We start from the raw sequence: 13,838 nt of genomic DNA, 5'->3' as shown, positions 1-13,838 counted from the left end.
AGCGGTTTTCACGTTGTCTGTGCCATGTCCTGTGTGTTCCTGTTCCTGCGCTCCAGGGACTTTTATTGCCTTTGTGGCGAATACATATGATACAAGAATGGATACTTTTGTGTGTGTGTGTGTGTCCATGTTTTATTTTGTTTCTGCACCATGATTTCAGCTGATGTACCTTTTCACGGGGCCACAGACGCTGCTTGCTGTGTAGTAGAACTCTTCTGGGGTCAGGATGACAGCAGGGTGCTGGAGTAGCTTGCAGGGAAACGGAGATGCTCACTCACAAAGCAGAGGGCAGTTTTCTTTCCCAATAAGATAATCTTTTATTTTCCGTGATTCTTTACCAGCCAACCTATGAAGTCATATAAAAAATAATCTGTCTCTGTGTCATCTGCTGGCAGGCCAAGTTATAAATTAAGAATAAGGAAACAAATAAGTAAGATCTGGAAAAGAAATTAGAAGTTTTTGCACAAACACAATACTTATAACTTTGCTTCATAAAAGCCAGTTTATTAGGGCTACTCTTAACATTTCTTTTGAAGTTAAAGAAGACATATTTAAAGTAGATGATGATTCAAACACTTAGTTATTTCCATATTTTCATTAGTTTCCTTTTATTTAAGTTATTTCATGTAAATTATTTGGATTTTTATTTATTAAAAATAATAAATAAACTGGTGTGATTCCAACCCCAGTTTTCTAACTGGGTTTGGATTTTCTTGTGTGTTTGCTTCCTTGGTTATTAGTTTTGAATTAAGATAAAATTTACACACGGTGAAATGAGATCTTGAATGTGTAAGTTTTGATCAGTACACTCACGGAACTGCCGGCCCATCGAGACAAAGAGCATTTCTCAGCCCAGACCTTCCCCGGCTCCAGTGGTTCTGTTTCTGGCCGCAGCGTGTGAGGTGAAATTAGCTAAGCCATAGACAGCTTTATGTCATTCTCTGTCATAGCCAGTGTAGTGATAATGTTACTTTTATCAGAAGGCTCAAAGTAACGGACCTGAAAAGCAGGAGAAAGAAGGTGTTATCCAGAACTTCAAGAGAACTCTCTCAAAGAAAGAAAAGAAGGAAAAAAAGAAGAGAGAAAAAGAGGCAATGAGGCAGGCGTCTGATCGAGACGATAGACCTTTCCATGGGGATGACACGTAAGTTAATTTAGGACATATTCCTGTTTCTTTGTGTTCTAAGCCCAGTGTTTTTCGTGCAGCGGACCTCACTGAGTTAGCAGGTGAAGGCCGAAGAGGGTGCGTGTCAGCGGAGCGCGCTGGGCGCGTGCTGGGTCCGCGGCGTCGAGGGAAGCCGGCGGGGCTCCGACTGCGCAGCGCGCGTTGCTCACAGAACCGGCCTCGCGGTGCTCGGTCTTCCTAAAGATGCGGCCTGACGGGCAGAACTGCTGTTCCTGGGGAGACCGTGGGTGTCAGGGTGCTCTTCACCTCTGCCTGGCCTTTCCTCTCATTGCTGTTGTTTTGGTCCTTAAGGCAGCAGTGGATTCTTAGACACCTCGGGTACGCGTACGCTTTACACCTGATCAGAGGTTGGCAAGGCCAGTGAGAAAAGCTGGTGTTCGCTTTTCAGGCTCAAATGCACCATCAGGTTCACTCCAGCCCCCGCCCGCCCCCCTTCCTTATTCTCTCCCAGCAGCCCCATCACAGGTGTCTTTACCTGTCTGAAGGGGTTTGAGCTTCTGACCTCAGAGCTGAGGGAATAAGGGAAACCGCTGTGTTTCGCTGTAACAGAAAGGAGACGTGAGCAGAAGCTGGCCTTCCTCCTCACGTGGAGCCTCCTGGCCTCGGTGTGGCCTCGTGAGCGTTCAGTTCAGTTCATTCTGTTGTCGTGGTTTCTCTTAGGCCTCTTCCTTGCCTTGGAGTTGATGGCGTAGTATTCTGTTTACAGCTTATTTTAGAAAGTCAGAGTAGGTAGATTTACCAGAAAGGGAAAAGGAGTTTCTTGTCACGTATGAACCCAAAGAGAGCCATAGTTTGTTTATGCAACACAAGTATGTACGCTTCATATATCTATGTAGAGAGTTTTTAAACAAGTATAATCAGTCTTTTGAAACCAGAACTTTTCACATGACATTTTTCCACTAAAATTATGTGTATTACACATAAATACACAGTCAAAATACATGTTTTTTCACCAAAAAACATACATATTAAATAATTTAAATGATTGTGCAGTATTCTATCATATAGTTTTCCCATAATTTATGAAACCAGCCCTTTTCATGTACTTGTGGATAGTTTACAGAGTTTTTTTGGTATTATAAATGATACTCCAGTGAATATCCTTGTTTTTACAATTTTGAGGACTCAGGTGAATATTTCCTGAGGAAATGTTCTGGAAGAATGGCTCAGAGACACCTTGGGATGCTTGTGTTGCCAGACAGCCCCTGGAAAGGTCTCCACAGCCCACGTGCCCTCTCATTTCCATACCCTTAGTACTGCTGAGTGTAACAGAGCAGAGTACGGTCTCTGCAGTATGTGAGACCTTCAGTAACTCGAGCTTACTGTATCATTAACAAGGTAGATGTCGCTCTGCACGTTTATTAACTGTTTATATTCTGCTGCTGCTGCGGTGACCTCTTCAAGTCTTTTTTCCATTTTTTGGTTGATTCTAAGTGTTGTGTGTGTCTTGAGGATATTAACCATTTGTCGGTGAAGGGAGTTTATTTTAGAGGGGAATTTGAGCCCATGGTAGAGTGCATCCAAAATGGATTTAGATATTAATCTGTTAGGCAGAGACGCCTGTGGGATGCACATGAACTCTTGACTATAGTATTACATAGTAAGGCTCTACTTAGTGTATTTATGCAAGAGAAAGAACTTGTATACATAGATTGTTCATATATGAAAAATATCAAGGAAAAGGAGAGTTTAAAACTTCGGCTACAGTTTGTTCTATTTATTTAGTTTATAGGGGGATAAATTATTTGTGTTAAGGAAATGAGCTACTTAAAATGAGTTAAGTTTAACTTGATTGATTCGAAGCTTGAGTGACTTAATGAAATTATTTTATGATTTTAAAAATGGCATCCTTAAAGTATATTTATCAAAATTTAGTCAAGCATATCAATCTTACCTAAATATTTAGTTTTCAACTCATCATTCTATACAGTTGACTCGTTATAGGAACTTTTGGAGCAATTTCCTTTTAAAACTTTAGTTTCAAGAGAGTGAATGGTGGTAAATCTCTTAGTTGTTAAAAAATCAGGCTGTTTGAGTTCTTCAAGATTTACTGTAATTTGAAGACAGATTTTTACTAAACTAAAGTATGTTCAGTCCTTTATTTCTAGTGGTTGGCATGTTGTATCCCTCATTTAGTCTATTTTAACGTAACCGTGGTAGAGATAACTGAAATGTATAATTTATACATTTTTCTTCTAGCTTTATTAATGAATACTCAATAATTAAGTTCTATAAACTCACTATAAAATTGTAATTATAAATTTCTGCTTAGTTCAGTATTTTAGCTTGTATTGAGAGGAAGTTTATTCTTTATCCGTAGTAATTAGCACATGGTGAATGGTACATGGCAGAACTATGTAGCCAAATAACATCTGCCATTTTGAGTTTCGTATGATTTCAGTATAATTGTTTCTAATATAAAATTTAAAAAATCTTGTGATTGCCGTTTTTTCCTTACAGTGAAAATTCTCGACTGGCTGCTGAGGTTTACAAAGACATGCCTGAAACTAGCTTTACCCGAACAATTTCTAATCCCGAGGTGGTTATGAAACGACGGAGACAACAAAAACTGGAAAAGAGAATGCAGGAATTTCGGAGCTCAGATGGGCGACCTGATTCAGGTGCAGACTTTGAATTGTTTTTCTGTTATATCTGTTGTAAAGTCTATTAATTTAATAATCCTTTTTATATATGCATGAGGCCTTGAATAAGTAAAGTTAATGGGTGATGTAGCCTGTTCATAGCAAGTGTGTGCCATGCGTGTCTGGTGCAAAGTCAGTTTTGCCTTCAATACGTTTAGTTACGTATTTATCCCCAGTATGGCTTTTTTTTTTTTTTTTTTTTTTTTAATTCTGGAAAATGTCAAATATATACAAAATAATAGAGATATAATGAACTTCCCATGTGTTTATTACCAAGCAAGCTTTCATAATTAACACATGTTTCATCTCTGCTTCTACAAATATTGCTTTCATTCCCAGACTGTGTTATTTTTGAATCAAATCCCAACTTTCTCATTATTTCATCCATAAATATTTTGATATATTTTCCTGAAAGGTAACAATTCTAAAAAAGCAAAAACAAAAATAAAGCAAACCATAGTACCATTATCACATAGAAAAGAATTGACAGTAATTCCTTAAAAATCATCAGATACCTGGTCATTGTTCAGATCTTCCTGATTGCCTCAGATAATTCCTTTAGTTGAGTCAGGATACAAATAAAACCTAAATATTGCATTTGCAATTGGTTAATTTGTCTTTTATGTCTTTCATTCTAAAATCCCCTCTCCTCTCTTGTATTTTACCTCTCAGTTTGCTTATCTGTTGGTTTGTTTTAAAACCCTAGGTTGAATGTCTTGTATAGGTTTTGCTGATGGCATCCTGTTGTGCGGTTTACCGCTTTTTTCCTCTTGTTTTCCTTGATTAGATACAGATACAGGGTTAGGGTTTTTGGTGGGAGGCGGTGGGACAGAAATACTCACCTTAGTGTCATCCGCAGGTGAGCAGTGGTTTGTAAAATTTTAATAAGCTCATGGATGTAAAGCTTCTCAGTGTTTGTCCATCTGTCGCGGTTATTGACCTTGCTGATTCTTGAATGGTCGCTTCGAGCCAGCGGGGCTGTCTTCCAGCTGGCGCCCGAGTCTGTGACATGGCCCAGTGATCTTGAGAGCTTCCCTGTAGGCTGGGATGTCTGCTCACCTCGTGCTCTCCTGCCCCAGCCTAGGAGTCGGCTCTTGCTCGGAGGAATCCTGCTCCTTTTGCTGGGATGAGTATCTGGTTGCTAGCAGTGCTCCCTGTTACTGGTTAGTCTTTGCTTCTAAGCCTGTTCAGCGGACAGAGCTTAGGAAATACTTGGTTTTCTACTACTTTGATTTTTGAAAATCTGGGTGTCTTTTCTCAAGGTAAAATTCTTCCTCCTAAGAACAACAGAATAATTATTTACAACATAATTATATTAATCAGTTATAATACCAAAATCAAAATAGGGCTATTATTAATAACAGTATGATACTGAAAACATTTTAAGCCTTTTGTGAAATCTGTGCTGTGTTTGAAATCGCATATTCGATTCCTGTGTATGTGATTATATACCCACATTGACTTGCACTTAGGTTTATTTGTTTTATTTTCCTTTTGACTTTGAAGGTTTGCTTCTTTAAAATTTAGTGTTGGTTAACAGTTTCGAAGTCACATCTGCAAAACAAGGTACATTTAGAGAAGTCCAGCTTTTTTGTCCCTGTGGACCCCTTGAATCAAAGGCAACGTCCTGTACACATGTCCCACTGTGACGTTTCCTGGAGATCACCCTGTATTGCTGAGGGAAATAAAGGTTAAAACGAGAAGTTAAAACACATGACTACTCTGTGAGCTATAAATTGGTTTTGTGTATTTTTAGCCATTTGATATAAAACTTTTATTTGTAATTAACCTGTAATTATACTCAGCAAGTAAAATAAAGTAGTTTTACTTGTTAAAAAATAATAGCATAATCATTTGTTTCAAAAAAAACCATTGTATTAGACGGCTGTACCGTTGATCCAGGCTTTCCTAAAGATGTGTGACCCGGTAAGTCATCGCCTCTGTCGCTCTTCGGGAGCGCTGCACTCAGGCGCTTAAGGGCGGAGCGCCACCCTGTTGCATGCTGCGCACCTGCTAGCTTACTCACTAGTTTTAGGGTTTGAGTGTTGGGACTGGCGGCTTTTCTCTGAAGCCGGATTTATAGCAGTTTTGGTTGGGAAGGTTGCTTAATTGTGGGCCATTCTCTCAGCTCCAAGGCTGAGTCAAAGGGTGTTAGTCCCTATCCAGACCCTCTTATTATCCGATATGTTTATGTGGCAGCAGGTTGGATCTGTCAGGGGAAGCTGTGCCCTCACTCGCGTCATATTCGTGGGAGCGGCGTTCTTCTCTATTTTATTAGTGGTCTCTCTTACCTTATCTCCATTCACGAGGTAGCCTGTGGACCATGGTTCTGAAATGCGTGGTTGCTTGATTCTGCCCACTTGACAGAGATTGCTGGTGACCCCATTTCTTGTGAGCTCGCTCAGAGCTTTGTGTTAGGGTGGCGTGTCATACAGCACCAGCCACGGTGGGAGCCGGCCCTGAAACCTGGTTGTCTCTCCAGCATCACATGTTTGTTTTGACCCTTTGTGCCTGTGTGAACTGAGTCTTAATTATATGTTTCATGGGAATTATAGTATCGGTGATTCAAAAAAACTAGGACACTGAGAGACTTATTAGTTCTATAAATAATTTGATAGATGGCTTTTGAGACCTAAATGATTATTTGTTTGTATATATTCTGTCTTGTTCAATCAGGAATTGAAAAAGACAAGAAAAAGAGAGTAAGGAGAAAGGAGGGAGAAACTACAAAGGTGAGGAAGGAGAAATGCCGTAAAGTCTTAGGAAGGGCGAGAACGCTCAGCGGTACCTGCCACGTGCTGACCGCGCTTCCGAGCACGGGGGGGAGCCTGGCGGCGTTCCGGAAGTAACCGCCTCAGTGACCCCTTGAGGGACATTCAAGTGTAGGCTCAGGGGTATGTGAGTCAGACTACGGATAGCTGGCTTACAGTGTCCGTTTTTATAAGTAACCTAACAAAATCTTTTTATAAAAAGTGTGTCTTTAATGTGGGTCAGGATGCAACGTTACGTGTGTTGTTAAGATAAAGCAGGAAACTTTTTGCAGGTAACTTCAGCCTGTGTCCCCGGAGATCCACATTTGTTTTCCTGTGCCATTGGGGGTACTTTGATGGAAATATTTGATATGATCGGTTAATAAACTGCTGAAAGAGTTTTAAGCTAGGGATTGAGAACGCTTTCAGTTTAGCCCAGGCCTCCAATCTGGAGCGGTTACTCTGAGAGCAGAATCGAGGGTTGATTTGAGGGAATTGTGGTCAGAAGCAGGTGTCCCCCTTCGAAGGCTTGTGTGGCCCCGGAGGGACCGAGTCTCTGAGCTCAGTTGGGGCCAGTGGCCATGAAGAGAGAAAAGCGGGAGCAATGTTAAGAGAGAGGATGATCTGGAAGCAGCACCAGCCTGAGTTTTCTGAGGAGAGGAGGCCTTCAGGATGACGCCCTGCTTTGAGCTGGATGGATGTGGGTCTGTGGATGAAGGAGCATCCGGAGGAGAAGACGGGCTTCGTCTGTGTGTCTTGGGAGGGGCCGGCGTGGTGCGGGGGGGATGCCTTTAGGCTGCCAGCTCGGTGGCGGAGTACTAGCCAGCGGTGCCAGGTGGAGAGAGAGATTCGGGAGCAAGCTGTTCTCGGTATGCAACATCATGGGCATGGAAGAGATTTGGTGGAGGTAGGAAGTATACAGGTAATACACGGCCATTGTTGGGAAGTAGGCCGAGAAAACAGGAACATAACCTCCAGAGGATTAGGAGAAGAAACAGCAAAACACCCACTAGAGTAGAGCTTGTCTGTTACAGGGATGGTTGGGTGGAAGGAACATTTTTCTGTACAAGCTCCTAGGAAACTCTAAAAAACTGGATGCTGTTGGCAGAATAGCTGTTTGTGGTTAATATTAAGGCAGTCAAATATAGTAAGTTCAAGTGTTCTGTTGGTTGGTTTTAATAAACAACTTAGAAAACTCTATCCTTATAACCTACCGAGGCTGTTAGCTTAGCTCTCAGGTTGGTGAAGAATGTTGTCACGGGTGGGTAAGGTTCCCTGAGAGTAACAGCCGAGTCTGTAATTTCCTGTCTTGTTAACCCGAGCATTGGTTCCCCAAGTTCTGATGACGTACTTAAAGAGATCTGTCTGACTCACTTCACGGCACATCAGAAGTCATAACTTGTAACAAGCCTTGGCCCCAGAGCTCATAAAGTATTTTTAACACTCAGATGTATTTACTTTCTTGATGTCTTCCAAGTGTAATTGACCTCAGAATGCCCTTGGGAGTCAGCCCTTCTGCCTCAGTTTTCTTCTGAACAGTCTTGGAGGTGTGAAGTGCTAGGACGCGGACTCTGGAGCTGGGTTCCGGTAGGGACCCTTGTGTTCCGTGGGCCACGCTTTCTTCATCTTCTGAAGAGGGGAATAATCCTCCCTTAATTTTAGAACTGAAATGTATATTTATACAAACAGATTTTAGTCGATGGTAGAATTTTAAAATGTTAACTTTTCTTCTATCTCCCCTTCCTTAGGAAATTGGGAGGTATGTATTTCTGTTGTGATGATACTATGGTATTATTATGCTTTTAAACTAAAAACCTCTTGAATTAGACTGTATCCATTTATTTACTTATTAATCTGTCCATGGATGTAAGTGGGATTTAGGTCCTCTACTACTAATGTGTTATTGTCAGTTCCTCCCTTTATGTCTGCTAGTATTTGTTTATATAGTTAGGTGCTCATGTATAGGGTGCATATATATGAATTGAGTATTCTTCTTGTATTTATCCCTTTATCATTTTATAATGCCCATCTTTGTCTTTTGTTATAGACTTTGCTCCAAAGTCTATTTTGTCTGATAGGAGTATTGCCACCCCCATTTTCTTGTCATTTCTGCTTGCATGAAATACCTTTTTCTTTCCCCTCGCTTTCAGTCTGTATGGGTCATTAGCTCTGAAGTAAGTTTCTCGTAAGCAGCACATAGGTGGTTCTGGTTTTTTATCCAATCAGCCATCCTGTGTTTTTTGATTGCAGCATTTAGTCCATTGACATTTGAAGTAATTATTGATAGGTATGTACTTACTGCCATTTTATGACTTGTTTTCTGCTAGTTTTTGTACTTCTCTGTTCATGTCTTCTTTCTGTTTCTTCCCTTGTATTTTGATGATTTTCTTTAGTGGTACTCTTGTGTCTTTTTGTTTCTAGTTCATGTGTGTTTATTGTAAGTTCTTGATTTGTGGGTACCATGGAGTTCATATATGTTGATCTATATCTACTTGTGGTAAACTAGTAGTCATTTAGTTCACACACATTGTAAAAGATCTGCATTTTTTACTTCCCTCCCCTACGTTTTGTGTTTCTGATGTCATATTTTATGTCTTCATGTTGTTTCTTGTTCGTTTTCTCCCCCTGATTTTGACCCCGCAGTCAGGTTGCAAGCTGTTTGGCGCCGAGGACAGTGACCAGTCTGTGTCCTCAGCGTTGGGACGGGCGGTGTGGGGGGGCCTTAATCCCTCTGAGTTTGGAGACAGCCTGACCCCTGGCCTGTGTCAGCAGGTCCTCAGTCTAATACCAGCCTGGGCTTGCTGATTCTTCTTCTTTTTTTTTTTTTTTTTTAACATCTTTATTGGAGTGTAATTGCTTTACAATGGTGTGTTAGTTTCCGCTGTATAACAAAGTGAATCAGCTATACATATACATATATCCCCATATCTCCCCCCTCTTGCATCTCCCTCCCTCCCCCCCTCCCTATCCCACCCCTCTAGGTGGTCACAAAGCACCGAGCTGATCTCCCTGTGCTATGTGGCTGCTTCCCACTAGCTATCTGTTTTACATTTGGTTGTGTATATATGTCTGTGGCACTCTCTCACTTCGTCCCAGCTTACCCTTTCCCCTCCCCGTGTCATTGCTGATTATTCTTAAAAGACCAGCATTATTTTATTGTAGTCAAGTTGTCATAATGCAGAGTGTGCCAGACTTACTGAAAAAGAGGGCGTGAGAAATATTCAGTAGCCAGAATCACTGCATTAGAATTCAGAAGAGGCAAAAAGGAGTCATAGAAATTTAGAATTTGCTTCAAGAGATCCACAGATGTTTAATCTAGCTCTCTTTAACTTAGAGGTGAGAAAAGGAAGTCGGGAAGCCTCCCCGAGGTCCCACGTAGCATGGGGCTGTGGCACCTTGCCTGAGTTGCCTGCCTGCCCCCAGTAGTCTTTCAGCTAGACTTAAGATTTTAGGGCTTAAAAATCTTAGATCATAAGTAAAAAGCAAATTATGATACCACAAATGTCAGTAATATAGCATATGTAGGATTGCATTAAAAAGAAATATACTAACAAAAAGAAAAGCTAAGGATATCCAAATTGCTCTGCTCTAGTTGACTTTCTTTCCTCCCAAATGAGTTCACAGCTAGAAATGACATTCTGTTTTGCAGCACCTGAAATGTCCTGATTTCTGGTTCACTTTTTAAAAAACTGAGTTGTTTGGTGGGATTAATATTGTTTGGGGTTTTTAAGTTTCAGATTGTTGGTCAGGAAGTAGCGGAAATGGGGGAAGTAGATGTCTAACGCTGTATAGGTAAGGCAGTGAGAAAGCAATCGAAGAAAGAACAGCACTTTCCAGAAACTCCGGGGTTTCTTCCCTTTCTGTCCTTTACCCACAGTGGACATCAGTTCGTCATTATAAAAACTGCGTGGGCTTGAAGGGAGGAGAGAAACAGCCTAGTCACACAGAATTACTCACCCTGTCTAGCACAGGATCACGGGGTCAGCATGTCCCTGCCAGTGTGTGTCGCCTACCAGGAAGTGGGGATAGAATTAGCATACAGATCTCTGTTATTGGAATAAAAGTTGTGATCAAAGATGTCACAATGTTTTTTTCAGGTGGAACATTGAGAATTTATGCCGATAGTTTAAAACCAAATATTCCCTACAAGACGATCCTGCTGTCTACCACAGATCCTGCAGACTTCGCTGTGGCTGAAGCTTTAGAGAAGTACGGTCTGGAGAAAGAAAATCCTAAGGATTATTGCATTGCCCGCGTGAGTACCTGCCACGTCGGTACTTACCCATATTACACGTGCTAGAACTTTGCATTTAAATGGAAAGATATTCTTTAAATGAAGTTAAACTTAGGCTGAATTTCTCCACAGTGTATCACTTAGAATCTGGTAAACTGAAACCATGCATAAATATATATAAGAAACAATATTCTCCTTTCCATTACAAGAGTAATATGTGTTCCTGCTGTAAACTAAGAAAAGTATAAAAAGGCAAATTGAAGAAAATCCTCTATAGTTCTAATACCAAAGGATAAGCGCTATTAACATTTTGATGTATATCCTTCCAGTTTTTATTTTGCATATATATAGGTAACAATTTTATTTTAGTAAAATCTGCTTTAATGATTTTTTTCTTAGGGTTTTTACTAAGATGTGTCATAACGACCCAACTTTAAATAAATCTTGGTTTGCTGTTCATCATTAACCAACATTTGGCTGATAGGTTTAGTAGTCATCCATAATTTCTTGGAGATAAAGGGTGTATCTTTGACCCTGGTACTCAAGAAATACAGTGAAATTTTATGCCTCAGAGTTGAACTGGTGACACTAAGTAAAACCAAGCAGATTTTCTCTTCTAAGACAAACTTTTTGGAAAATTATTAACCTTTAAGTCAGTCACAAGTATGTAATAACTTCTTTATAACCATTATTTCTCTGTCAGAATCTCATTGGAAGTAGATTTTTTTAAGAAGATATCCTTCTTTCTCTCATCTTAGCAATTGATTATTAAATAATGAAAGTGTCGTTACTTGTTTTATTTCTTGCCCTCACCAAGATTATTGAGAAATAATTAAAGTACAGTGTATTACATGTATTTAAAGTTTATAATACCATCAGTTTGGGCATGTCAGCACAATGAACATTTCCTTCACCTTCAGAAGTTTCCTTACGCCTCTTTGTATTTTTGTGTTTCATTGTATGGATATGTCACACTTTGTTCATCCATTTACCTGTTGATAGAGTTTGCATTGTTTCCAGTTTTCAGTGTTTGGCTCTTACGGTAAAACTGCTGTGAGCATACACGTGCAGGTCTTCTCATGGAAGTGCTCTTTCTCTTGCGTAAATACGCAAGTGAGTGGCTCCGCAGGAGGCGTATGTGTAACTTTTAAAGAAACTCTTTTCCAACCTGATTATACCATCTGCCTCGCCACAGTCATGTATGAGAGGTCCCGTTGCTCTGCCCCTCACCCATGCTTGGTTTGGTCAACCATTTTAACTGTTAGGCCTTCTGATGGGTGTAGTTGTATCTCATTGTGGAAGAAATTTGAGTTTCCCTAATTATCTGTATACATGTCAAGTCCTATGTATGGTACATGTACTGCGAATATTTTTTTCCCAGTCTGTGGCTTGGTTTGTCTTTTCATTTTTAAAATGGTATCTTTCAATGAGTAACAATTTATTAATTTTGTTGAAGTCCAACTCATTAACTTTTTAGTGCTCTGTACTTTCTGTATGAGAATTCGCTTCCTCCAAGGCTGCAGACACTTTCACCTATATTTTATTTTAGAAGTTTCATAGTTTTAGGGCTTACATTTGGGTCTGTGTGTTCCATTTCAAGGAAACATTTGTGTATGGTGTGAGATTAGGGTCGATGCTCATTTTTTTCTGTACAGATAGAGAAAAAAAGACTTTCTTTTCTCCCACTGAGTGTGTTGGCACCTTTGTTGAAAATCAGTTGGCCATATATGTTTGGTTCTGTTTCTGGAATCTATTCTGTTTCATTTATATATCTTATATCTTTTCGCCAACACCAAACTGTTTTGATTACTGTGGATTTATGGTGAGTCTTAAAATCATATAAAGTCCCAATTTTGCTTTCACCTTTTGCTTTTAAAAATTGCTTTGGTTATTCTAGGTTATTTGCATTTACAAATAAATTTTAGAACCAACTTATCAATTTCTACATAAAACCTGCTGGAGTTGTGACTGGGTTTGCATTGACTCTGTAGATGAATCGGAATCCTAACAATGTTCAGTCTTCCAGGCTGTGGACAGAGTGAGTGGTCTTCTGTAAGCTCTCAGCAGTGTTTTCTAGTGTTGCTACAGAGAGAATTAAATAAAAGGCCTTGCTTGAGTTTTATGGCTTTTTTCTTTTTTCTGAAAAGCTAAGACTTTATATTCAGCTGGAAAAACCATTTGGTAGATCTGTAATTTTATGAATAAAGCCCAGTTTTCACCTGAAAATAGATGAGGAAACGGATGTTTTTATTCCACTGAGATGACAAAAAAGGAATAAAGCCCTGTGGACGTGCGCGAGGACGAAGAGATGAGTGAAGGGCTGGCAGCGCCGTTGTCGATGAGATTCTGAGGAGGCGGGCGGGTTCGTATCTAAGTTGCTGGACCTGCACAGGGGCCGGCCGAGGGGAAGCACGCAGCTGCCTGTATCCCAGCCCCCAGCAGACTCAGGCATGAGGGGCTCTAGCACGTTCTGAGGTGGCATTGAAAATTGGGCTGAAAACAAATTGGGTGGAAAGTTTTTATAAGCAGTAGTAGCCTCCAGCAGACTGCCTTCCCATCCAGCTACTGCGTCGTCTCTCCATCCGAAGGCCAGAGTAAAACGGATGGGGGAGGAGGCCTTGGCTTTGGGGGCCACTGGCATAGCAGGGTCTTTACCACAAGCAGGAGGATGGAGGGGAAGGCTGTGCCCAGAAGACTGAAGGATTCCTCCCAGAAGGCACTTTCTGGTCAGAGAAGAAAGGTCTGTACGGAAGCTGACCTTCGGACGTCTGGTCCAGCAGCCGTCCTTGCCGGTGCCGTCCGCTTTCCTGTGACTCGCTGTCAGTGTGAGCGGACGGCCCAGACTCAAGAGACATTTGCAAATGCCTTTAAAATGAAAGACAGACCAACACAGACAGATCAGAGAACCCGGAGATACAAGAGACAAAGCAGATGGAAGTGTGGGAAAGCTAAGAGGCTCGGCGGCAGGACGGATGGCGCATCCGGAGCACAGGGAGGAGAGCGTGCGGGGGGCTCCTGGGGACTGA

The 13,838-nt window shown here is 40.9% G+C and overlaps 1 protein-coding gene across 10 annotated transcripts in view; it reads left to right on the top strand.

Annotated features, from left to right (window-relative positions):
* AFDN (afadin, adherens junction formation factor) overlaps positions 1–13,838 on the top strand; it is a 133,797-nt gene that overhangs the window by 42,655 nt on the left and 77,304 nt on the right. For 8 of the 10 annotated variants that reach the window (XM_059940837.1, XM_059940836.1, XM_059940828.1 and 5 more), the window contains exons 4-6: positions 981–1,144; positions 3,647–3,807; positions 10,676–10,833. In XM_059940837.1, coding sequence (XP_059796820.1) covers positions 981–1,144; positions 3,647–3,807; positions 10,676–10,833 — 483 coding nt within the window. The remainder of the gene's footprint in view (positions 1–980; positions 1,145–3,646; positions 3,808–10,675; positions 10,834–13,838) is intronic. The other 2 variants (XM_059940834.1, XM_059940829.1) reach the window with 1 other exon arrangement.

Source organism: Balaenoptera ricei, chromosome 12 (assembly GCF_028023285.1).
Source record: "Balaenoptera ricei isolate mBalRic1 chromosome 12, mBalRic1.hap2, whole genome shotgun sequence".
NCBI lineage: Eukaryota > Metazoa > Chordata > Mammalia > Artiodactyla > Balaenopteridae > Balaenoptera > Balaenoptera ricei.
The sequence above is the reverse complement of the archived record's forward strand: the minus strand, read 5'-3'. Positions and strand labels throughout refer to the sequence as shown.